This window comes from Larus michahellis, chromosome 5 (genome assembly GCF_964199755.1).
Source record: "Larus michahellis chromosome 5, bLarMic1.1, whole genome shotgun sequence".
Classification (NCBI taxonomy): Eukaryota; Metazoa; Chordata; class Aves; order Charadriiformes; family Laridae; genus Larus; species Larus michahellis.
Window position 1 is genome coordinate 56,161,439 of NC_133900.1, and position 26,672 is coordinate 56,188,110.

General features: G+C 34.8%; 1 protein-coding gene across 5 annotated transcripts in view; it reads left to right on the forward strand.

The window, feature by feature from the left end:
* RGS12 (regulator of G protein signaling 12) overlaps positions 1-26,672 on the forward strand; it is an 89,937-nt gene that overhangs the window by 55,455 nt on the left and 7,810 nt on the right. Inside the window, exons 6-17 of one of the 5 annotated variants that reach the window (XM_074587460.1) lie at positions 1,234-1,326; positions 2,116-2,259; positions 6,668-6,847; positions 8,094-8,247; positions 9,453-9,529; positions 11,276-11,476; positions 12,444-12,517; positions 15,271-15,397; positions 16,366-16,462; positions 17,901-17,977; positions 18,496-18,649; positions 21,290-21,907. In XM_074587460.1, coding sequence (XP_074443561.1) covers positions 1,234-1,326; positions 2,116-2,259; positions 6,668-6,847; positions 8,094-8,247; positions 9,453-9,529; positions 11,276-11,476; positions 12,444-12,517; positions 15,271-15,397; positions 16,366-16,462; positions 17,901-17,977; positions 18,496-18,649; positions 21,290-21,907 — 1,996 coding nt within the window. Of the gene's footprint in view, positions 1-1,233; positions 1,327-2,115; positions 2,260-6,667; positions 6,848-8,093; positions 8,248-9,452; positions 9,530-11,275; positions 11,477-12,443; positions 12,518-15,270; positions 15,398-16,365; positions 16,463-17,900; positions 17,978-18,495; positions 18,650-19,758; positions 19,926-21,289; positions 23,432-26,672 lie in introns of those variants that run through there. The other 4 variants (XM_074587461.1, XM_074587464.1, XM_074587462.1 and 1 more) reach the window with 4 other exon arrangements.

A 26,672-nucleotide genomic window follows, 5' to 3' on the forward strand; every position in this document is an offset into this window, starting at 1 on the left:
GTTGAGTTCCAGTTCCTGCTCAGTAATTTGATTCTCTTTTAACCTGTAATTACATGTAAAATACAGAAAGGTCCCCTGACTGTTCTCTGGATTGTCTTTTATACCTTTGGTGTCTCAGATTAGGGATCTGAGGAACTTTTAGTTTAAACTGAGAAGGTTGCTAGTGGATTTAGACTCCCTGTATTGTAGTTTATCTCAATTGCTTTCTGATGGTTGGACTCCCTAAACTCTGTCTAAATCTTAAAAGCACAAATAAGTATTTCTGTGAAGGTTCCTCTTACTGGGACTGCCTTGTATATTAAGGAAGCTTGAGTCTTACCAGCGTGACAGTTGTGTGAAGGTTGTTGCTTGCAGGCTGACTTAAAATGAAATTGCCAATTAAACACTGATACCTAAAGCTCTAAAGTGTAAACAAGCATTGTTCCAATTACATGAATGCCTAGATAATTTTTTTAGAGGACCAAGTTAATTTTTTTTTTAATATCTCTCCCCAGTGGTTAAAACGCTTTCAAGGAACATATACTGAGAGAATATTGAATTATACAGATTTCAGTCAGGGACAGTTTTGTCATTGTACAATTTTCCACTGAATGGAATCCCGGTCTTCATTTGGACCTTCGGATACTATAATATTAATGTCCTAATTTTTGTATGTTGTACTGGGAGATTATTTTTTTTTTTTCTCTAGGAATGCATTTTCCAAGGAGAACCATGTAACCACATCAGCAGGCAGTGATAAACGATTTTTTGTAGTTGCCATGTGATGCAGAAAGACGCTGTGATGAATACAGAATTGATTACGGGCACTTCTTGATAAACATCTACTCTATTATACTAGTAGAACTGCAATTAAAGACAGCTGGTTAACAGTGTAATTTTTAAATGTAGTTATAAATTATTTAAATTTTTATTAAAACTTTATTCACTAGTTTATGCGCTACTTAACATGCAGTATCAAACTTCGTCTTTGTACATGCAAATGATTTGATTGTAACTTGATGGATTCTTCTAAATTGTATATGTTTAAAAAGAAATGAGAAAGAGGAGAAGCAGTAGGCCTATATTGGGCATGCATTGATTTTTACTTTAGAAGAAAACTGGACTGTGAGACTGACTGAGATGCTACCATTAAGCAAACTTTAATATTCTTATCAAGCATTATAAATTTGTTTTTTGAAATGGCAAGTAATGTCTTTTTATGAGACATTTTGTATTTGTTTATTTTTCCCCTAGGAATTTCTACGGAAAGAATTTAGTGAAGAAAATATTTTATTTTGGCAGGCCTGTGAATATTTTAACCATGTACCTGCACATGATAAAAAAGAGGTAAGTCTCTGTGGTATTTCAGTATATGGTGTTGCTTACTAAAAATTGTTACTTCTTCAAAATTATTGAAATTATTGGAGCTGTGCTTGTTCTTTGTACTGTGACTTCAGTGCAGGTTGGCAACACTTCTGTTGAGACCACAGCCAAATCTAGTCAAGTTTACACTGTGGAAATGGTTTCATCTTGCAAGTCCCTCTTTGCTCTTTTGGGGACCATTCAGATTTTTCCCACTTGCTTCTGTCTTTGAACAGTGTATTTTCTGAACACTCTCCTTAAGGGTTTTAAGATCAGTTTGGTGTTTTTTTCATTATTTCCAGAATGTGGATGTTTCAAAGTAAACAAGTTAAAAACAGAGCATGAATGTTTTTAACAGTGAATGTCCAAATATATGTTTACATTTTTGTAACTTCTAGAAATTGAAACTTAGAGGATTTATTTAAATAGTAGCTGTTATGTAAAAGGTCTAAAATCTAAAAAAATCCGTTCTCCTTTGTAAGACAGGATTTGATGTGATTTACCTTTATTATTTTCATAGTTTCATTATTTTAAGTTTTATTTTGATGGCAACTTTTACTGCTTAAGAAATATTTTATGAATATTTGTAATATTCAAGGAAAAGCCCTACTTATATGACTAAAACTAACAAAAACTACCAAATGAAAAATGCTTATATATTAAGGAAACTGTGGAGTGGCTGTATATGTTTGTGTGGAATATATCAGTGTAAAAAATACCTGTATAAAAATATGCTTGCAAAGCAAACATACATTTAGCATTTCTTTTCTCTAGCTTTCTTACAGAGCACGGGAGATCTTCAGTAAGTTCTTGTGTAGCAAAGCTACAACCCCAGTTAATATTGATAGCCAGGCACAGTTGGCAGATGATATTCTCAATTCTCCACATCCAGATATGTTCAAGGAACAGCAACTTCAGGTAACCATAGAAAACATTACTGTTGTACTTTTATGTCTATTATCTTTTCCACTGAAGTGCTTTAAAATCTATAAAAGTAGTTTCACATGCTGTATGTTTTACTGTGCATAAAAAGAGAGAAGTCAAGATCATATAGATTCTATTAGCAGAATAGGGAGACACTGTATAATGGAATGTGTCTTGACTTTTTCTGTACATCTGCATATGTATGGAAAAACGATGTTAACTAAAAAATAATCTGAAAAAGACTATTATTGAAATGAAAGTTTAGTGCAAGTAAATAATGCCATGTGGTCAATAACATTGCATATGGTGTTTGCATATGGTTGCTTATTCTTTTCTGTAGTGGACAATTGTGCACACAAATAGCATCTAATTTTGGTTAAAGTGGTTTGTAAAATATGTCTGTTGTATTGAAGGAGTCCTTCCCTTGTGCTTTAATAGAACTGTCAAACAAAGAGCTGGTTAAAACTGTTGGTGTCTGAATATCTTAGAAGTGGATTAATTTTAAATAATTTTTAATGTTTAGAACAGAACAGTTATGTAACAATAGGATACATTTCACATTTTCTGTGGAATTTAAGTTTTTTCTTTTTTCTCCTAAGTAATCTCTTTGGTAACTCCTACCCTAATAATTTATTAGTAGGAATAATTTTGAGATCATGTTATTTAGAAATCAAGGCTGTGGCTTTAACTGCATAAATGAAGCAGGTCACAGTCTTAGTGCAACCTCAGATTGTGTGCTTTTGGGCCATAAGAGCAGGTGGGTATAGTATCTTACTCAATCTGCAAAGTGAAGATAGACAGGAAGGGCTAACTGCTGGTTTGGTAGCTTCTAGCGTTACAGCTACCCTCCATGCACCTACGAAGGCCTGGGGGTACTGTGGGAACTACCAGCCATGATCTTCCCAGAGATTTTTTTCATGTATTCCTCATCTTGGCTTTGTGGAGCCCGAGCCTGAATTCCTCTTCATCCTCTCCCAGTTTTTTGGTGGAGCAGAAGGTGTTCTTATGAGTCTGGTGGCTGGGCTGATGCAGGTTTTCCTCCTTCTTTGAAAATGCTGTGTCTTTAGGTTGGAGGGCTTATAAAGTGGGTGACAATGCTGATGTGAAGTGCTGCTGTGGGTCTAATCCCAGCCACGTGGCCTGTCTGGACCTCACCTGCTTCTCTCAAATTATCAATGCCTCTGTAGTTCTGCCATCAGATCCCTCAGTCAGGCCCGTTCTTCCCACTGAAAAACTAGGTGAAGCAGGATGAGAGTTACTTTTGCCAAAGTAAGCAGCCTTGGAGCTAGGTGCTGGTACAGCTGAGGTACTAATGGTGTGTTGCCTGGCTGAGGTCGGTGCTGGGTGATCAGTTGCCTTGATGGCCCTTAGTATCTTGGTTTCACTAAGTGGTGGTTCTGCAGTAGGTCAGTTTGTGGTCCTGATAGGTGGCATGACCTTAGGAACGCAGAACTCTGGGTGCGTGTAGTTATTGCAACATGCCCACAGACTGCCAACATTCAGCTTGTGGTGGTGACACTGTCTTAATAATGCGAAGGCTCTGGTTTTTGTGGTCTTTCACAAGAGTTTTTTAGATTTCAGCACTGAGCATAGAGTGCAAAGGCGCTGATCTGTGGTGGTTGTCAGATAAGTGTTACATGATGGTGGGGAATAGGGAGTGTTTCTGTAAGGCTGCAGTGGAGTTGCGCAAGTGTGTGTGGGAAAGTGCCTTGGAAAGGACTTCTGAGGGTGTTACCTCTCAAGTACTGCCCATTGGGAAAGCTGCTGGAAGTTGCTTTCTGTCCATAGTCTGACAAATTTGCCCTTGAGCCTGTTGTTAGAGTTAGAGATGCTTTAATGTGACAGCGTGGATGCAGCCAAAATACCTAGTTAGGGTTTCACTGTTTCTTAGAATAGAATAAGAACAAGCATTCTGAGTGTTTCTGGGTGCAAGGCGGTGTAGGTCACTTGAAGATACTAAAATAAGAATAAAAGATCATTTACTTCATGTAGAGTTGTGTAAATGCATGTAAGTTTTTCTACCCTTGTTTATGTGTAAAGTTCAAATTACACTTTTGTAAGCTATATTTCTCATTCTCATTTGTAGGAACAAGAAATAGCATCTGCTAGATTTTTCCAAATGTGTAAATTAATATGATAATAATGCTAAATATAGGAAATTGGGGATGTAGTGTGGGCTAGCAACAGTAGGGCAGATGATGATCATCTCAAGGTAAATTAGTTAAGCTGTCATCACACTGTCCAGCAAAATTAAAAGGTTGGAATGTTTTATTGTATTAAGTATATTTAATCTACAGACTTCATCTTTGCAGTAACTCTCCTTTGTCTCTTAGTTCTCTGCAATATTTTCCTTTAGTCTTCCTACCTATCATGGAATAACAATTTTATCTTCATTTGGTGCTAGATTCTGTGACAGGAGGCAACTCCGAAAAGCTTTGGTTTTCATCCTGAAACTGTATTAAAGTTAGGGTATTAGTGTTAGCTGTGCTGTAGAATCATGTCTTATATTTGGGAGGCACAAATTGCATTTAGCTTAAAATTTTGTGATTTGTTGAGGAAGGTAACCTTCTAAGTTTCATTTTCTTAAAAACTTCAAGGACAGATGAAGTATTTTGTATTTTTCAGTTAGCTTGGGTTTTGCATCTGTGTTGGTGTTCGCAGACTGTACTTAGCATTTTTCCCCAATAACCTCGTATCAGTGTATCTGTAAGTCCTTGAGATTGAGGCATTTTGATTTCTTGTAATTGTTCTGTATTTTACGCTGTTTTGGCAATACACAAAAGTATTATTCTTTGAGCTCAACAGAACTCAAGAAATGTTTTGAAGCTACGTGTGTTGTGTGTGCTGAATAATTTGTTGAGCCTTGGCCTGAAAACCATGTGTGCTCTGAAAGTAGTTGTCTCTTTGAATTTTGCCAGCGTACCTGTGGTCAGAGAAGGATTTTATTTTTCATAGTGTGAGAGAGAGATTCCCCTTTGTGAGCAGTTTTTCAAGTGGGAAATCTATGACACTGGATTATCTCTTTGACACTGCATTGAGGGCACATCAGGCCTTGTGCTGAGCCATTTCAGCACATTAAGCTGGCAAAACTAACGCTACAAAAGTATTTTTTCCATAACTTACCGTGCGGAAAACAGCACATTAGAAGGCCCAACAAACATGACAGGTAGCACTTGAGCAGAAATCGGAATATATGTGAGGAAGGCAGGAACGTGGAAGTCAGCATGCAGTTTGAATATCGGTTTTTGTGACTCTGCAGGGTCAAGTTCTCTCTGTGTTATTTGCTGTTTGCCAGAAAAACTTTGGGCTAATGCTTGTTGAGAACGGTGTCTTGACACAACCTGAAAAATTATTTCGATGTGCAACTGGGCCACTGTGATTTAGTGATGGATTTCCCTGTAGACTTTTGTGAATGCCATAACTAGTTGTGTGGCACATACTGTTCTTCACTTATAGGGAATTTGTCACGTCCAAAGAAGGTGGCATTCATACTGTTTTTTCAGATCAAGTGAACCACTGGAGAAGATACAAAGTAAAAGTATGAATTCACTTAAAACTAAAGGTTTGCAAGAATGGAACAAGAAAGTAAAATACTCTGTTTAGCATTTAATAAAGAAATTCTCTTCCTTTACTTTCCTAAATTTAGCTTTGGCTGAATTAGCCTCAGACATTTGCTCCAGGCCTGGTGTAGAGCTGCTTCCTTCCTATGTATTTAAAGATAAATGTTGATCTTGCCCAGAGCAGCCATTTTATGTAAACTGTTCTTTTTCGAGGTCTTGATTTTACAGCACCTTGATTATTGAATCTTCCAAAGCTATTGATCTTTTTTTCTTTATGATTGTGCATATAATACTGTAAAGGACTCTTTGCTCTTCCCCACGTCAGTAATTAACCTAGTGTATCTTGTATCATTGCATGGTATTGTGTATTGTGATTGTATAATATTCCTGAGTTTTAGACCATAAACTTTTCTTGCTCACAGCTACCTTAAAACACACTTATGTAATTCAATCCTGTCACATATAGCACTGATATAATAATCTTCAAATAATATTTAAAATGGATAGCTTGCTGTGTGCTTTGCATAGAATGTACAAAGGCATAAATGCAGTAAAAGATGGCTATGAGGATAGTGTTGTCAAAACTCTACAGCTTCTCAGCTTCTCATGCATTTTGCACAAATCATAGCATTTTTCTGAACTTGTGCTAAGGGAATAGATCGAATTATGTTTCACTTTAAATTGGTGCAGTGTACTTAACCAGGTCTAAACAAAATCATGCCTACTGCTGTTTACAGGTTAATGCCCTAAATTTTGCGGGAGTTGGCTGTTGTGAGATAGCTTCATTTTCTTGGTGTGTTATTTAAGCTATGTAACCATTATCCACTGCATTTTAATTTCAGATATTTAACCTGATGAAGTTTGATAGCTATACTCGCTTTCTCAAATCCCCCCTGTACCAAGAATGCATCTTAGCTGAAGTAGAAGGTCGACCTCTTCCTGATCCTCAGCGTGTTCCCAGCAGCCCCACTTCTAAACACAGTATCAGTTCAGAGAAGTCCAATATCTCAACACCGAAAAAGGTTACCTTTGTTTTGTTGTTATCTGAAAACTATGTTCTTAAATAATGTTTTTCAAGTTCTTCAGAAGATCAAAGATAACATATAGGAAACAATTAGAATGTTTGTTTAGTGGTGCTGGCAAATATAATTACAAAATCTTTATGCACTCAGGAAAAAACTTATTTTTTTAAAATCTGTACCTTTTAATCAGATTTCTAGCGATTGACTTCCTGAATATAATTTTAAATCTTTGTTATCGTTTAAATATATCTGTACAAATAAAAAATTAGGACTGTTTTAATGCATCAGTTCAGAAGCTTATTTTGATTGAATATTGGAATTAAGGTGTGGTATCTTAACCTTTGCTGAGAGCAGACATTTTATGAGATGTTATTGGAGGATGCTTAACCTAATCTAACTCATCTTTGCAGAGGATAGTTTTTAAATTTCTTAGCCCCTACTGAACTAAGATAATTCTGTGTAAAACAGATACAGTTCTTAAAAATCAGATCAGAAGTCTTACCGGTCTCCTAACATTATTTAGAGTTTATTTTTTCTTCATGTAGATAATACCACCATAGTATTACATAACTGTATGGGTAAATTATAACTTTGCATTTTTTGTGTCAATCACTACACATCAGCCCATCTGCTATTATGTATTTTTATGACTAGGAATCTTTTTAAAAGTAGCATTTTAAGGAATACTCTAATAATCTAAGAAGAATACTAGCTTGTTAAAAGCAAGTTTAGTTTAATATCAAACATACCTGATGTTTGTATTCTTCAGCACTAATAAATACTTTGATTATACTTGTAAATGTTAAACAATACTTTGTCATTGTCTTTAAATGCAGTTCATGTTCAAGCCTAGCCTAGGAAAAATATCTGAAATACTGAAATGAAATTCTGTGTTTTAAAAGCAAGGCAAGTGTCCTCTTCATGTTAACTTAGGCATTACTGGTGAGCTGTGGAGAGTTCTTTCATATTTGCAGGAGCTTTCTGCGGCTTATTTCCACCTTCCGTTTTGTACTCCCTACCGAGTAGCACATTTCCATCTGTATACTTCTTTTTGTTTCCACTGGGTTTTGGTTTTTTTTGATTGCTACAGAGAGGGATGTTGTCGTATACGCTTGTGAGTGGTGTAAAGATGACAGCTAACCTGACCATCACACTCTTGTTTTGGGAAGAAGCGTAGGAAGGTTTATTTTAGGTAATACTCTTAGAGCTGTGATCCAACCAATGATTTAATTCTGTTTTGTGGTAGTTAAGTGGCAAATCAAAGTCAGGAAGATCTTTAAATGAAGAGTCAGGAGAGGAGGATACTGAGAAGAAAAAAAGGGGAACATTTTTCTCATGGTCAAGAAGTAAGAGTTTGGGAAAATCACAGAAGAGAAAAGAAAATGGTGATTATCCAAATGGTGAGTATTCACTTTCCACTTCGTTGCAAAGTTGTTTCAACAATAGATGTGACTAATCTCAGTGCGTTTAGTTTGCATCTAAGTGCATCCTTGGGTGTGACAAAGGAAAAGAAACTGTCAAGTCAGAAGGCCATAGCGTGGCTAGTATCACTGGAAGTTTTGTGGAAGCAGATCTACAAATAGATAGTTAAAAGTATGAAAATATTTAAATTTGTTTTTATTGACTTGCAAGAGACTTTTTTTCTGCTTTCCAGTAGGCTCTGCATTTTTGTGTGCTAGCAATTGCTTTTTCAAACAGAGGGCCTACTATTTTTGTAGCAAGATGATTTCTTTACAGAGAAGTTCAAGAGCTGTACATGCAAATAGTGCTATAGTTACAGCTATTTAAAAATTCCTCCATCTGCATTATCCTACCTTTCTTTCTTAGTACCATACAGGTATGTTCACTTTTGAACATGCTCACTAGTTGTTTCCACCTTTCCTGACTAAAATGAAAAAAGAAGAGTCAGAGTTGTGAAAACCCTTGTAATCTTCTGTTTTGTTACTTAACTGGTTTTGAGAGTTCAAGGAAGAGTACCCCTATGAAAGCACCTGTGCATGGCCTCTAGAGAAAGAGATTAAAGTTTTGCATTAACTCATTCAATTGAGTTAACAATAATAGAGAAATTCCACCAAGGCGCCAAATTTGGACCATAATGTGACTGTGGTTTCTTCTTCTCTATTTTCTAGTAAAGGCCCAGACCCACAAAATATCTTTGATCATATGGATAGTTTAAGTGTTCTCATTATAGTCACATGTGAAAAGACATCAGAAGCATTTGCTAAAACTATAGACTTAAAGTTCTGAAAGCAACTAGTAATTGTCTTAGGTTTTAGTTTTCTACCACCATACTTGCACTTTTAAAAATATTTATCTTCTTTCAAAATACCTGGAGATGTAAAATAATTTTTAAATTTTCAAAGACGTTTTAAGATTAATTTTTTTAAATATAAAATCAAATGGGGTTATTGAAGGGCTACATAACCAAGAAATACTTGTTTTGGTTTCCATGCTTCAGTGCACAGTATGAAGATGTGTTTCTTTTTCCTTTAATGAAAAGAATTATTTTTGTGACCAGAGGAGCTAATACTTGAAATAGCTTTCTCTATTATAATAAATAATAAAAATAAGCCTTTTTCTGATCACTCATTCTTTCTACAAACAGATTCTATTCAGTCCAATGGATTGTCATACAGACGGGAATCACAAGGCTCCATGTCATCAACTGCTAGTCTTGACTTGGTAATGGACGGCTCTTTATAATGAAGTGGGGAAGCAGTGAAAACATTGAATTACTAATTTTCTAAGCAGTGTGAAGTAATTTGCTTGAAGTAGTATTTTGAGAAAGGGTCTTTAAGTGATACAGTTAGAGGGCAAGATGTAGTATTAAGCAATTTTAGAATACTAGGAATGTAATAGAGGTTGCGTTTGTATATTTCTTCTGATTTTGTCCTTGTAACAGAAAGACATCCTTTGCATCTTGTCTGTCTTAACTTCAGGCACCAGTGAATGTCCAGGATAAAAGTTTGCCTTTCAAAGGGAGCTACTGTAGCTCTTTATAAACAGCTTTTTCCACCTGCCAGTGCTTTGAGATTCTATTCTGAACAGACACATGTTAAAGCTTTCCGTCTGCTTGACCTGTATGCAAGTTGTGTTGTCTGTTGTCCTTCTTTCCTCCCTGTTTCTTGTAAAGTTGTGAGTTTTGATTCTTGTCATTATGACTTAATTCTTCTCCTAAAATCTGAGAAAAGAGAGGTAGGGAATGTCATTGCACACACTGTGATTTTGTCATAGTATGTAGGAAAATAATCACTGAAGATGCTGTAAGTTCTAAGCATCAAGTTCTACATTTGCAGTGTAAAACTAATGAAATGCCAAATTAAAACACTGCTAATAATAGAATGTAATGTAATACTATAACTATGTTGATATGGAGGAAGACTATTAAAAAGGAAATTTTAAGAAGTTTTTTTGTAGTCTTGATACCCCTCTAACAGACTAGATTCTAGCAACTATGTAATTTTGCCTATGCTAAAATATTGATCAGGGAAGCAAGCATGGCAGTCGTTTTTATTTCTGTTGCGGAAAAGTCTTATCTTCAGAAACAGAAAATGCAAAGCCTCCCTAAAGCAACAACCCCTCTTTTCTCTCCCACTCCAACTGATTAAATCAGAAAGTTACTGTGATTTGGCTGAGAATTAACAAATTAGAGAAGAGAAAAAGCACGATGAGTACCATAAAAGACTGTAGAAAATAGTATTTTTGGTAGCATCCTTTTAAGTTATAAGTGAGCTTTTTGTTAAATTTTCAAAGATACTTTTGATATGTCATATTAGTGTTACTATTCTAGTGTTACTCAAGAATAAAAGTTAATGGTGTGCCCTTTGGCCTTAACCCATAATATTGTACTTCATGTTCCCTTTAATAAGAAAAAAAGCATGGTCATTAAGTGAATTAGTTTAAAATTTTAATTTCTCTGTGGTGTATTTGTATGTGTAGCATTCAGATGATGTTAAAAGAGGAGAAAACTTTGTTTGAGGAGTCTGGTGTTTAAAGGTGTTCGTCATCACTTAAATGTTGATTCATAATGTGCCAATGGTAATTTTTACATCAGCAGGTCGTTGTTGAGTATAGACACGTAACTATTTGGAAGCCGAATAAGATTTATTTACTTCTTATACTTTTTGGTTAGGAGTTCTGCTCTACAGTTTGAGAATCTTGTAATCTGTTTTACACACTTGCTGTCTAAAACTTCATATGTTCCTGAAATACATTTAGGTTTTTGCAGTGCTGTTATCTTTATCTAAACATTTTTTTTTCAGGATTTAAATTTATTAGATATTTGTGATATTTAAAAGGATTTCTAAACTGTAAACAGGGTAGAAAGTATGCTTCTTGGCTTGATTTGATTTGTAAGGACTCAAAAAGTTTATGCATATTCCTAATTTTCCCACTGGGCACTGACTTTCCTTTCTTTCCCCTGTCAAGTCTGAAGCCTCAAGATTACCTGCATTTGTACCAGATAAAGAGAAATCCCCCAAATACTGCTGTATAAACCTTCCGGATGGTTCATCCAGCAAAATGGCTGTTAAATCTGGATTCTCTATCAAAGAGGTGCTGTCTGGGCTCTGTGAGAAACATGGCATTAACATAGCTGCAGTGGACCTTTTTTTAGTTGGAGGTGACAAGGTATTGCATATTCCTGTGCTGTTTTTAAGGCGATTTCATACTCATTTTACTAATAAGGAATTCTGTTCTGACAATAGCAATGTGTATCTCCTGGTTCTACATATAGCTATACATTGTCAATGCTAGTTGATTGAAGGAGAATTTTAGTACAACTAGAAGTGGTGGAGTACTGTGTTTGGGGTATATACATTACAGAAAGCAGAAGAGAGCTGATGATAAGGATTTCCTTGTAATACTAAATTAATTTAGGTATCTAGTCCATGTAGTTTGTCCAGGGGAATGGTTAGCTTGTACTTAATTGAAAGTATCCACAAAGAAAACAAACGTGTTGCAGTAGATGGTACTTCATTAAAGCAAAGAAACATAATGACATTCAGTTGTTCAAAGGTGAAATGAGATTAATTCATACTAGATATAAGTTTTAATATTGAAGGAAATTTCCAAGACAGTAGTCTACGTTGGTGGGGGGTGATGGCTCTTACTCCGACAGAAGTATCTTCGATTCAAATAGAAGCTGTGGATGTGAAACATTTATTGTCTTAAATTTGTGCTTATGATAAATCTAGATGATTACAATGACAAAAATCAATGAACGTGCATAGATATGTGCCTGTTTTTTCAAATATTTTAATGACTGTTAACTTGACATATTTTCTAATGCATCACTCTATGTAATGACTTATTTAAGTTGAAGAACCTAGGCTTGTTTTAAAACACTGAGTTCCTGACTACCTTCTGACTCCATGGGAAGTTGAAGTTTGGCCATTGTCTCACAACTAGCTGAAAGAAAATACACTTTAATCGTGTTGCATATTGTAAATGAATATCCACTAGAATGCATGCAACCTATATCAATAATTTTCTGAGTTATCTGAAATTATTTTTTTTAACCACTTAGCTGTTCTTTTGTACATATTTTAAAATTAATTCCTGCTCTCTTCTTTTGTTCCTGATATATGCTCTGTAGCCGCTTGTATTGCACCAAGACAGTAGCATCCTGGAGTCTCGGGACCTACGTTTAGAAAAACGCACTTTATTTCGGTAAGAGTCAAAAATACTATCTTCCTCTGGCATTTTCCATTTTACTTTTTGTCAGTGCACTAAAGTATATTGTCCATCACCTGTGCAGCAAAGCAGTAGTTAACACAGAAAAGAATTTATCTGAATCCAGCAAAAAATCCAGTTAGCCATGCAATGCAACATTTAGACTGTAATCCAGAATCCAGCATTACGGGATGTTAGATTCCCATTCATGGTACAGGCACATTAGAAGAAATAGACCTTAGTATCAAGCAAAGAGTCTCATGTGAAGAAGGAAGGCATTGTAACATTTATAACTGAAAATGATTGACTTCCACATCTTGCAGTGAAGTCACAGTTTGAATTTCTGCTATAGTAAAAGTCCATTTTTACTTTAGATTGCAGTAACACTTAGGCAAGAGACATACATTTAGTATGGGGATTCTCTGTGTTACACAAGTGCCTAAGTTAGATACCGTGCCTGCGTTTAGGCACTGATATCCCTTAGATTTAGAGTCAGCTGCTAAGTGCTTCCTCTACAGGTAATGGTGAGATTAGGGTATCTTTAAAAGGTAATTCAGAGGAGGGCAACCAGGGTAAGGATCAGTGGGAGAAATGTGGGCCTCCAGGAACATTTCAAACTGAGTAGAACAGCACATGGCAAGTTTTAAATGCTGCAAGCGGAAGCTTTCTGGATTTCTGTCTTGGATACAAGTGGGATTTTGATGCCAGTGTTCCAGTTTAGGTACTTTTAAATATTATTATGATGTCGAACTGCCTAAGCTGAAGCAGTTGTGAACACGCATATAGGACAGATCTTTAGGCACAGAGGGACCTTCCACATCAGTCAGAGACATGTTTAGTAGGATGGAGCAGCATGAGAATGAGATGGAAATTGAACTGCAAGCCTCCAAGTCTAATCCTAAATGCAACAATAAAAAATTAGGCCTTTAAGATTAAATGGATGTATTTATGGAGTACATATTCCCATTTAGTTACATCTGTAATTATGTGCCTAACTGGCAGATTACAGTAAGACTAAGTATATAAATATAAATTCCTCTGAGTATATAAATTCATCTGAGTATAGATTTCTAACCCTGAATCTTAAGTCAATATTATAATATTATTATTAATTTGGGTACAATATAATTCAGTACATCATATATTTAGTATTATGTAATATTATACATTTTTTTTCAAAATTATGTTTCTGTTTTTTCCAAAATGCCAGAAAATGTTTTAAAGTTCCTAAATTCTAACAATCCAAACTAGTGCTATGAAAACTCCTGAAAAAAAAGTCATGAAGTAGAATGTTTGTGTTATATTATTGAGTTGAGCTTTTGAAGTGAATAAAATTTGTTTTAACAGGCATTCTTCATTGTGGCTTTATATAACTTTTCTTCAGGAAATAGGGCTAGTTTCTATTTAAGGGTACTTCAGATTAATGAATGTGGTTTAGCATATTCAATTTCGAAATTGAGATTGAGCAGACTTTTATTAGGTGTGAGTTTATTGAGTTTCCAAATTAAAAAGGAACTTTTAAGTAGGCAGTACCATATGTTACTTGTGTGTTAATTAAAGTGTAGAAATGTTCTACATTATTTCCTTCTGTGGGTAGACACTGTGTAAGCAAAAATACTCAAATATTTGGAATATTTTCAGACATAAGACAAATACTATGTGGATATACTTCATTACCTGAATGTCTGCCACTTCTGTGTCAATTACCAGTTAATGATTAAAATTGATCATTTCATTTAGTAGCTGTTGTATTCAAAGAAAACATGAAAGACAAAGTTTCAGTTATTCATGTTTCTTGTGGAGGGGAAGACTCAATAAGACTAAAAATCTTGTATTTAAGTAATTTGTATGAGAGAGAAGATGGGGTTTATGTTTAATCATGACTGACAAAATCACTAATAATTTTCATTTCTTCGGATGATGTACACTGCTTTTGATAGTTTTGTTAGTAACTATAGTGCCGTTATAGTCCAATGTAGCTGTTATGGAGGAACTGGGGCACAGATGACGAGCATTTAAAAAAACCCAAACAACCAACTAGGTACAGTTCTGTGCAGGAAAACAGACAAAAATGGAATAGTTGTTTGGGTTTTAAAATTTTTGTTATTTCATTATTTTTTTTCTATTTTGATGAAGTGATATAAAATTGCATAATAGACTCTGAACAGGGCTGTCTTTATTCTTTAAATTAGAACTGAATTGCTTTTACAGCTTTGGCATGTAAGTTTATTTTACAGCAATTTTTTGGTGATATGGTGGCATCTAGCATGAAATTAGCATCCTCTGGAATTTCACTGTATTTGTTCCTATGCTTAAAAATAAAAGTTCTCGTCCAAGCCCATCTCAAGTAATTGAATAGGACATTGTGATCCTCTTCTGTGGAAGTGGGAGAGATATTTTTCTTCCATCCAAGGCATGGAATCACTTTGGAAGCACTCCTGGACCAGAGTGGTCACAGCAACCTCACTGTAAAGATGCAAGTGCTATGGAATGTATCTAATTGGTGTGAGGATCACCGTGCAATTAGGTTGGCTCGTGTCTTCACTCAGCTCTGGCGAGTGAAACAGTGGAAGTTTTATTTGTATTTAAAGTGCTTTATACCTTCAGGTTGTGATAGATTTGTGCTAGTGAAGTTTCAGGGTCAGTAGCTGTAAACCAGTATAACTTTGCTGTAGATTGGATTTTGTATATTTTGTACATTTTGTTTATTGGAATATTTCGTACTTAATGTTAAAATTGATATGTTTCAGGCTGGATCTTGTTCCAATCAATCGATCAGTTGGTTTGAAAGCTAAACCCACCAAACCAGTAACAGAGGTCTTAAGGCCTGTGGTTGCAAAATATGGTTTAAATCTTAATGAACTTGTGGCAAGACTAGTAAGTATCTTTTGATGTAATTCAAGCTGCAATACTTTTTGTCTGGAGAAGATCATATGATAGTCCCTGAAACTATTCCTATCCTTATAATTAGGCATTAAAATCTGTATTTATAACTACACGTTGAGATGAGAATGCATAGTAGTCATAACCATTATGCGTAATAGTAACTACCTCAAAGTAGTCTGCATCTGTTTTATATTCTCTTTCAGAATAAGTCTAACATCCTAAGTAGTAAAGCCTGAATTTAGCTTCTTCCAGAGCTCAACTTTTTGCGTTATTAGCCGGGGAATGTTTATTGAGATTAGTTAAAGCTATTGTTCCATTATCCTGGGAATCATGAAAGTTACCTCAAATCTCCTTGCAGAAAATTTCTGTGGAGGCAGACTACTTCAACTTCTTTACTAGTAAAATGCTTGACTAGCATTTTTTCTATTCTATTATGATGGAATATCAGGGAATGGAAAGTTACTTTTGTGATATTTCTAGAACGTATGTTGTCTTGGCTGAACCAGTCCATGTTTTTAAAATAACTGGAAAACATGTTGGTATAAAGATAACTTAATTTAATGAATTATAAAAATTGACAGACTACAACCAATTTAGAATATAAAAATAATCTCAAGCTTCCTCTGAAAAATATGATTTGCTGAACATACACCCTGATAGCCCTAGAGTATTTGTGTATGCTTGCAAATCGGGTGATTTTTAAATTTTTTTTTTCTCCTTGTATCTTCTTTTCCCCAAATATCGTTCTCCTCACGTGTATGGGTTACACTCATTGTAATCAAGGTAGTTTTACACAAATGGAATAAACATTTTTAGAATGGTGGAAGAAAGATATATTGAGCCTACACTGAAACATAAAAATGCTTTGCTCATTTTCTTTCAAAAAATGTCAAGACTGCATAAATTTGTTCTGAAAACAGCTTTTTCTCTATTATATACAAACTGTGATCCGACTTTAGAATGGTGAGCAGGAACCACTTGATCTTGGTGTCCCTATATCTAATCTGGATGGTCAGCGAGTTGTTCTAGATGAAAAAGAGCCAACAAAGGGTAGAGGTACGTTGGAATAAAAGCTTTTATTTACAATGTCAAGACAGTTTCATTAACCCTGACTGTGGTCAGTTTCTTCTGCTGATGCGAAGGTGAGGTAAATGTGATTAGATTTGGACGTGTCACATGTGGCATATATTCTTTTTAACTAAAAAGGAGTGCAGTTTGTAAAGATTGAAGATTAAATTCATCTGTTGATACCAAGACTTTACTGCTGCAGTAAGAAATTTTGTAGTAGTAATAATTGAATACTTAGCTCAGCCATAGATACACGTGCACACATTTAGGGACATAGTACCCAGTGAGAATAATGAGAATAAAATGCCAGATAACTTCTGTGGATTTGGCAATTAATTCAAAAGAAACATTCTATATAAGTAAAACAGATGTAGTTTGTGCAGCAGCTATAGATACTGCTGAGATAACCCCCTTCTTTATCATGCAGAGCCTACATCTCCAGTTTAAAGTGATGATTTCTGGAGATAATAGTAAAAAAGATGTAATTTGTGATTTCCCTGGACAAAATAATGTGAAAAGTAGAAGCTGATCAACTGAACAGCTGACAATCTTTTGTCACAATTAACACGCTAGATTCATGTAAGCAGCCTTGAGAGTAAAGGTTCAATTCCATTAGGAAACCTTTTTATAGATATAGAACATTTAGTTTTAAAAATGAAATTAGATATAGTTAAATTAAATTGACTTAAAGCAGACATCCTCTTTGAGGAAGAACTAGGAGAATAAACATGGAGGTATTTATTGAGGAGAATCAGATTGGTCATTTTTCTAGGAAACAGAACCAATTGTCATTTTGAAAAAAGGTATCAATCTAAATACTCTCACAGATAATTAGTTTAAGGATTACAAGTAAAACTGTAATCCTGTGTGCTGCCAGCTGCGGTAAAAGCCTAAATCATTCTAGCAGTAGGCTGATTCTGTGGCAATGTACTAGTGAAAAAGGGCCATGAATCTGTGTTTGCAGCCCCATCTTCAGTTAGTAAATTTGTTGTAGGCAGATGTATTTGAAGGAGCCATTTAGTTACTTAGAAGTAGACAAGGAGAATATGGCAATGTCTAGAAAACAATTGATGCATAAAACAGGTTGGAAAAGGTTCAAAGGACCTTTCAATAGTCTTCTCTGCTGAATTTTGATTCTTGTTTAAATTCTAAATTTGAGAATTACAAACTGAAATCAACTGAAAATTTAGGCGAGCTTAAATGAAACTTCAGCATCTTTAAAAGTATTGCTTGTATTAGAAAAATTTGAAGATGAGGGGGAGATTCTAGTAGGTTTTGACTGAAAAGTATCAGGGTTATCAACTGCTCACTCTATCTTTGAGAAATTTTAAAGCAAAAAATCTGTTTTGTGCATCATTGTCACTTGTAATATTACTTCTTTGGGAAATTATAAATTTGTAGTTATAGAAGGTATGTTTATGTTCAGTGTTTACAGATAAACAAAAAGGTGCATCAGTAAAACAGAGTGCAACTGTAACTACTTCGAGAAATCAAGTATCTACTGTAAGTCTTCTGCAATGATTTTTGTCCCTTAGATCATCTTTTGTTTCCTTCTGGAATTCTGTACTAAAAGCTGCATTCATCTATGATTTTTAGTCGATCAAATTATGTAACTAGATTGAGTATAGCTGTAATTCATCTGATATTTTTTGCACTGTCAACGGCATTTATTTGTGAGAACTTTGTCTTCATGATGAATCAAATAGCTCTTTCACTGTGTTGTATTTGTTGTTTCGTGTCTCATTGGTTTATCTATATTTGAAAATGATTGAATTACTCTGAAATTCAAAGGCCATTTCTGTAATGTGAATTCTTCAGAGTAAAGAATATTATATTTATTTATACATTTTTGGGAAGTACTATAGCAAATGTTCTTTAAAATAATCAAGATTAAAACATTTGTTGTGGCGGTGTTAGAGAAATGTGTTTTCAAAATAACTTTTTTATTCACTTAGACCATATTATATACAAAATGATATAACCTAAATGTAAGTAGTACCTTAACTTTCCTTCTAATGCAGGGAGAGGGAAGAACTCTAGGAAAGTCTAATTCTATCAAAATGAAAGGCGAAAATGGAAAAAATGCTAGGGAAGTCCGGCTGTCAAAGAGAGAAGACTCTATTGCAAAGATTGGGAAAAAAAAATGTCAGAAAATAAATTTGGATGAAGCAGAGGGTATGTGAACTTTATAGTTTATGTATTAACATAAGTAGTCTTAGAAAAATTAGGATTTTGTATCTGTGTAGGAAAAGGTACCATGTGTTTAATACTGCATTGTGAAAATCATAGTCATGATCCTTATATTTTTGTTTGATACTGTGTTCGAATTGTATAGTTTTTGAAGCTGAAGGTAAAATTTCAAGAATACCTAAAGATAGACGCAGGTGCCTAGTGGGATTTTAAGAAGTGAAAGCTACCTAACTCCAGGTAAAATAAGAAGGAATTAGTTACTCAATTGCAGTTGAATATCCCATTTGATACCCTTTGCAAGCCATGTCAAAGCTTGCCTTTCTATTCACCTTTACCTAAGAGCCTTTAATTCACTGAAAGGTATTCTGCACAGTGGTATAGGCCCTAACTTACTCAGGAAAGGATTTTTGAAAATTTTATGCTAAAGTTTATAACAGTCAGGGCAGTATAATCTGATGACTCTGGAGGAGCTGTGATGAGCAAAAGTAAAAGCTTAGTTTATGTTCAGTAACTGCTCTGAAAAGGTGGTTAGAAGCAGAAATGAGCAAAGAGGTTATTGGTAGTCTTGTATATTCTGAGGCCTATTTTACCTCCAATTACATCTTAATAGATTGGGGAGTACCATTGGAAAAGAACTCATACGATAATTTGCTTTCTTGTAGAAAGATGTCCATGGGATAAAGAGGAATAAAACCAGTGTAGCAGTAGAAAACTTGAAATACTATCCTGTGCCCTAGGGCACTAACTGAAGCCATTGCCAGTCTTGTCAGCCCTACACGTTCCTCCCTATTTCCCCAAGTAGAAAAAAAAATCAGAGGACATGTTTTACCCACAGATTAAAATTTACTGCTGATGTTATCTAATATGCATATCCAAGACCTGGTTATGCATAGTTATACAGCAAGTGAATGTTCATCTGTGAATAAATGTCTCGGAAAGGAAAAAAATGCTGTGACTGAAACTTTTATTGCAAAATAGATATTTGTTAATATAAGTGTTATTACAAAATATTAGTGCGTTTTAAATTATTTTCTGTTGCTTACTATTTTGTTAACTTGTTTTCCATATTTTAATATTTTCATTTTTCTTCCTAGGGCTGAGTAAAACATTAACATAATTTGAAAACTTCAGAATTCGAGGCTTTCACATTTTATTTTGCATTTTGTGAAATTTGTCCAAGTTTGGAAAATACGTACCAAATGTTGTAGACTGTTTTTTAATGAAAAAAAACAAACCACAAAACCTGTTCTATGAAGTTTGAAATTTCAAAAAGGAACATTTTTGTATGACACATATTTCAGAAATGTTGCATGTTTTAATATGCATACCGCCATTTTGCAAAACTTTGGCAATAAGAAGCATTTTGAAGCTTCCATCTCGGCTACATTCAGATTTTATGGCATTTGACAAAGCATGTTAAAATGGCATTTTTACAGACACGTTGCAAAGCCTGCCAAATATGAATAGAGGATTAGGAACAAGGTCATAGAAGTGCAAGTGTATGACCTCATATTATGCTAAGTTAAAACTGATACTAACGTTCTGTGCTTTATTTTGTAATGGCTTTTGCTTCAAGCGATATTTATAAGCTGGGTTGAAGCTATTGATTTTAATTCATCTGTTGGAGATGGTCTTTTTAAGCATCTTTAATATTCTGTAGTCTCAATGCTCTCTTCTTGAAAAATTAGGACATGCAGAGACCCTATATTAAGAGTTAAATATTTTTATATTTATATGTTTTGTACCGAAGAGTTTGTTTATTGTTGTGATGCTTCATTTTTGAGGAGTGGTATAATTCTTGGCTTATGATTGATAAGTTTCTTGTTGCCAAGTTTTGAGACTTTCTAGAACAGTGGTGATTTACTATGAGTATTATTTATATATAGAAACATATTAAACCATTGGACATCATTAAGGGCATGATCAGAAAATCACTTCTAATTGTGTTAAAAACTCTATAAAAAAAAGCTGCCCCATCGCTTTTAGTAATGGTGCCTTTGATGGTTATTGACTGCCTATATGCTACTGATTAATTGCAGCACAAATGAAAATGGGGTTACTTAAAAAATCATCTGATCATGCCCTGTGATGATAACATCCTGGATTAAAACTATACCGTGAATTGAATTTAAACTGTGATAAAATATCGTTAAACTGAGATAAATTCAGTATAACAAGGAAGTTTGCAACATTTTGAATCTTTGAACTTTCAAATGGCATGGCTATTTTTGAGTTAAGATGGGTAAAAACCATCCAGAATATAAAAATGCGCACCCATTGTCAGTAAGACCAGAGCCTTGTTTTGTATAAAGAATTAAAAAAATCCCGTGTGTGTGTACGGATTTATTAACTGCATAAAATAGAAGATGTGTTCAAGGCTCAGTGAATTGCAGCTGTTCTAAACTGCAAAACTCTTACAATAGCAATCCTGATGGTCTTAATTATAGTGATGCTAGCGAACATTGCTGCAATTGAAAAAGTTCCTAATTAACATGGGATCTTATTTCAAGGCAGCATTGAAAGAATTGAAGATCTTCATGGAAAATAAATGTGCTGAAAATTTACGTTTTAATGGCATTGCACTTTCTGACAAAAACTTGTCAATTTTGGGTTTTTCCCCAATAGAATTTTTTGAACTCATATCCAAAGCTCAAAGTAACAGAGCAGATGACCAACGTGGACTGCTAAGGAAAGAAGACCTTATTCTTCCTGACTTTCTTCGTTTACCGCCCACTGGACCAGAACCATCCTCATCTACTCCCGTAGGCCCTAAAGGCCTCAACAAGCGAGTTTCAAAAAATGATGGCAAGGATGGATGTACATCACCAACTGGACAACAGGAGTCCTTGCAAAACTTTAATGAAAATTCAGTTAAGAAAATGGGTTACTCAGAAAATAAACATAAATCTGCTTTGACAGCACTCCACAGTCAGAAGACTTTCAGTGTTCCTTTTAATACTGCATTGTCTCCAATTCCGCATGCACAGGAAAACAATGCAACAATATGGAAAAGGCAGTCAAGAGAATTGCAAGCTGAAGGCATACAGACGGTAGATGATGAGAATGTGGCAGACTTGACTCTTGTGGCTGAAGGAGATATTAGTAGTCCTAACAGCACTTTGCTACCACCGCCACCACCAACACCACCGTCAGACATCAGTAAACTCACAGAAGCCAACTATCCACCCCCAACTCCTTTTGCAGGTAATCAGGAAAAATCTGGATATCAAAGATCCAATTCAGGTATTTCTAGATTTTAATAGTCTTTCCTTTCATGTAAAACTACTTTTCCTTGGCACTGTTAATCATTATTTGGCACCCATTAAAACAAGAAAGAAAATTCTCTCTGCACCTTAAGTTTTTTACAAAAAAAAAAATTTTCATTGCCTTAGTCTGTACTAACTGTAATATTTCTGGTTGCCTTTAACAATGTACTTTTGTTTGGCTTTGGCATGTGGCCGGAAATGGACACATGCAGACAAACCTTTAAAATACATCCATGTACTATAATTATCTCACTCTTTAGCCTAGGAGTACAAAACACGATATCAGCATTTTGAGCTGCATAACACTGTTGCGTTCCAGATTTTCTGATCCATTTGTCATAATGAGATACATGATTAGGGTTTGGAAGTTTTAAGTGCTTTAGCAGGAACCCTAATTATGTGTTGAAAATTGCATTCCTGTTTATGATTAAAATTTGAAATGGGTAAACCTTAATTTAAGAAATATTTCTCTAGTAAATTAGATTTTTGTGACTAAAAATAAAAATGTTAGGTTTTTTTTAACCCATACTTTGCTACACAGAGAAATAGGTTGCATCTATCACGCTTTCTCCCAGAATATTCACATGTGAAATAACTCTTCCTATTAGATCATTTTAAAGAAAATATGTAACTTTTTTTAGGATGTAAGTTTCATGGTCTAGCAATATCACAGAGCAATATTAGCGCAAGGCTGAAGTATGGAATTTCTTTATAAACACGGACTCTAATCATAATTGTTATTACCGGAAACAAGAGTTTGAAGACAATGGGTGTTGTGACATTGACGTTTTACAGTCATTGTACTGTACATTTTAATGTAAAATATAAGAAGAGGTATCTATGTGCTACATTTATTTTTGATGTTTCACAAACATGTGGTGCCATAATTTGTATGATCACATTTCTTTGTGATGTGGGAATATACATTTTAATTATTTATCTTTTTACACAGAGTATTTGATACTGTTCTTTATCTGTATGGTTGATGATTTGTAAATACTTCTTTGGTTGTTGGATGCTTATAAATGGCAATGCAGATTATTTCTTCCTCTCGGTATTTTAAAAACAAATTCCTTTATTAGTAGTGTTTGAGAAATGTTCTATAAGCGCTACCACTTAATTTCTGAAACTGGGTATTGAACAGACTTGTAATCAGTGCCTACACATAACAAAAACACAAAATGTACTTCAGACTTATTGATGTGTATATGCATAGATTTGTGTTGGTGTCTTTCTGATAATATGACAAGTGTACAACATAGGTATCAATTTGCATATTTTTCAGTGAGAACTGTTAAAAAAACCATTTGCACTTAAAAAAAACTTCATGAATTTACAGTATTTTAATGCATGCCATACATTTCTGTGTAACCACTGAACTGTAGCTTTCCCTTTTCCCACTTTCTACTTTTTACTTTGTAGAAATCTTTGTGTAGTTTTCACATGTATTTTGTATCTTTGTTCTCTCAGGAGTAATAAATTCTAGACCTAGTTACGCAAACTGGTTTTAAGCTTTGATTTTCTTCATTATTTAAAAATGGTTCTTTCAGTCCTGGATTAAGAATTCTGATTGAAATTATCTTCTAATAACAAACAGATTAATAGATATGAACTAGCAATTGCCATGAGACAAAGCTGACAAACGTTATATTTGTTAATAATCTGGATATCAAAGGGTAAATGCTGTCTTGAGATGCTGATGGGTCACATGTGAAATCCATAGCATTGACATGTGCACCAGAAGGCAGATAAGACAGGAGATTTCTTTAAATGAGTCATAACAGGAACTCCTGAAAGGAGAGTCTCTTCTGTCTTTGGGTTCTTGGGCTAAACTTTATATTCATTACTTTCCTTCTTATTTTAAACTAAAGCAATTCTTCCCTGGCCTTTAAGAAATGAGCTGGTGATCTCGGTTCATTTGATGTGGGGTAACCAATGTAACAACCTCTTTACTGAGTAGTCTTGGGTAAGAAAGGAAGGGTTGGGTGGGTGCTGGAGACCACACTGCCCTTTTCATTCTTAGAGATGGGTCCTACATAACGGTGCTGTGAAGCCTAATTAAAAAAAAAAATACTCGAGAGGCTTGTGGTGCTGTTACCTAGGTCTCATTGTGTTCTGGGGGCTGAAAATATAGTTTTTCCAAAAGTCACTGTGTTCCCACATAGCTGTGGGCCTCCATGGAAGAAAATGAAGCAGTTGAAAGCTCTGTAGCAGTTCCCCTTTTAAAATTATTTCAACATTACCACAACAAATAACTAATATCCTACATATTGAATTATTTTAATATTATTTTTTTTACAGATTTTAATTTTCATGTATTCCAACTGGTCTGGTCTACTTTCACTGGTGATTGTGTTTTATTTTTCTATCATAGTCACCTATGAGACCTTTAAGTAATCAAAATAATTTTGCAAAACTAAAATCTTAGTTTCTCTTAGCTTTGTGACAAACCAGATTTTATCTTTTTTTTTTTTTAAGGAATAACAAAAATCTAAAAGAAAGATGTAAAACACCTTTTTTTTTTTTTCTACAACTTTATTGCATACACTTAACTGTATTCTACACTCCTCTCATAGTACACTACTATTTTATGGGAACTGTATTCTACAAAACAACGGTGATTTTATGGAAAAAATGTGGGCTGAAACAAAACTTTTCTATTTTCATGATTTCATGGAGTTTGCATGGAAAGACTATTCAATGATGTACAGTAATTATAATAAAGACTGCTGGAAACTATCTCCAGTCAATAATCAGTATTTCAAAGGACTAAATCATTAATAATGGTTGCTTTTTTAAGTGCTTTAATGGTTCTCCATTCATAATCTCCTATCAATGGAAAATGCATTTCTGATTGGTTTATTGAATTAGAATGTTGGGATAAAAAGAAAAATAATGACTACGTAATTTAAAGTGGTCTCTAATCATGCTTTCAAATTGGTATAAAGGCAAATGACATGTGTGCTTACACTATGCGTTGGGTTTGTATACATTGGGTCTGTGTATGCTGGGCAGGGCTGTAGCTGTCCCTCACATTCTCCAGGGGGCAATTCTCTAACCGCAGAGTGATGTAGCAAAGCCAGGCCAATATCTGTCCCTCCAACAGGTAATTCTTGAGGTTTTTTTCATTTGAAGATCTAGAAAGCAAAATATGCATAACGGAAAACAGCAGAATGAGGTTTGCATCGCTCAGAGCTTTTGAGAACAGTTTTTCAAACATAGATCTTAACTTTCTTAAATTGGTGAAATGTGTTTATACTGCAGTAATATTTAGCTATGAAGTACATATCAGATCAGTTTGCAATACAAGAATCAGTACTGATTCTAGTTGCATTACTCATCAAGAAGAAAATGCCTTTATTTTAAATAAGCCTGCTAGTTCTGGCAAATTTCCCACTTTAAAAGTCAGGGGTTTCTGTGAGTCTGAACACTAATACTGAAATGCGCTTACTTCATGCCTCTACATATAATGGTGGTGGTACCCATCTGTGGAAGAAATAACTTAATTATTGTGTGGTGAAATTGGCTTGAAGTGCTGCATTCATTTTTGGAAGTGTTAAAATACTGATTTAATCTCTTTGGTTTTGAGGTTTTTTTGGGTTTTTTTTTTGTTTTGTTTTGTTTTTAAATTGCATAGTATAATCTAGATACTTTGAATGTTGTCCAGTTTTTCCCAGGTGGTTAGGCACGTTCGTTGCCCAAGCGAAAAATAGCTGTCATGGGAGAGGCAGCCATTCAGACCTTTAGTGCCCGCAGGAGCTGTGAATATCAGGCCACAGGCTTTGCACTAGATAATTTATTCAGCGATATTCCACGGGGGCCAGTGAGTTGTTCACTGGGATTGTTGCCTCTATGGGTGGGTGGGCATTTAGTCTTAGTAGCCATTGGGCTTTTTCAGCGAGCGCCATTTCGTCCTTACATAGGTCAACTCTAGCAATAGAGAAACAGAAAATTGAAGTAAATTGGCCAGTTATCAAGGGCACGCGTGCCACTTCGGATCAGCATTCAGAACTTCTTATTTTATTTCTACTCAGACCGTTCCTGGCCTTTAAACCGTGTTGTGTGCAGTTCCCTTCAGCAGCTGGGGTAGCCGTGTGTATAAAAGGTCACTGCCCCCAGCAAAGACAGTTTGCAGTGTTTCCATTTTTGATGATCTATGCCACCAGTGAGCAGTAGTAGTAGTTATACCAGCTCAGTCAACAGACTGGAGGAGTGCAGACTGTAGATTTGATTCCATCAAATTGTTCTTCCTTCTGTTATTAAAAAAATCCCTTTTTTTTTTCTTTTATTCCGAATAAGAAATATTCTTAAAAGGAAATTACAATTACAGTCAATGGAATTATTGCCTACCAAGTAAGAAGGTATTTTTTTTGAGTAGATGCATAGCCTGGATCCAGCAATTGAGTTCCGTCAAATAAAGAGTTTATTCAAAACTCCCTTTTAATAGGTGGATAATGTCATTCGTTAAGATAGAGAGCCAGCCAGGGAAAATAAAAGCGTGGTGAACTCTCTGCAGTTATACTTGAATAATAAGGCTGTGGAAGATAAAGGGTGAATTTAGACTATTTAAACAGTTACTTCATTTGTTCTGAAGATGCTTCTTTGTTTCTGAAATAGACGGGCAATGGTATCCTCAAAATAAACTTGCTGCTTTTCTTATTGAAAAGAATTCTTTCAGAAATGGGAGAGTTCGTGCCAGTTTTTGTTGTTTTTTTTTTTTTTTTGCTTTGAAAGATAAATTA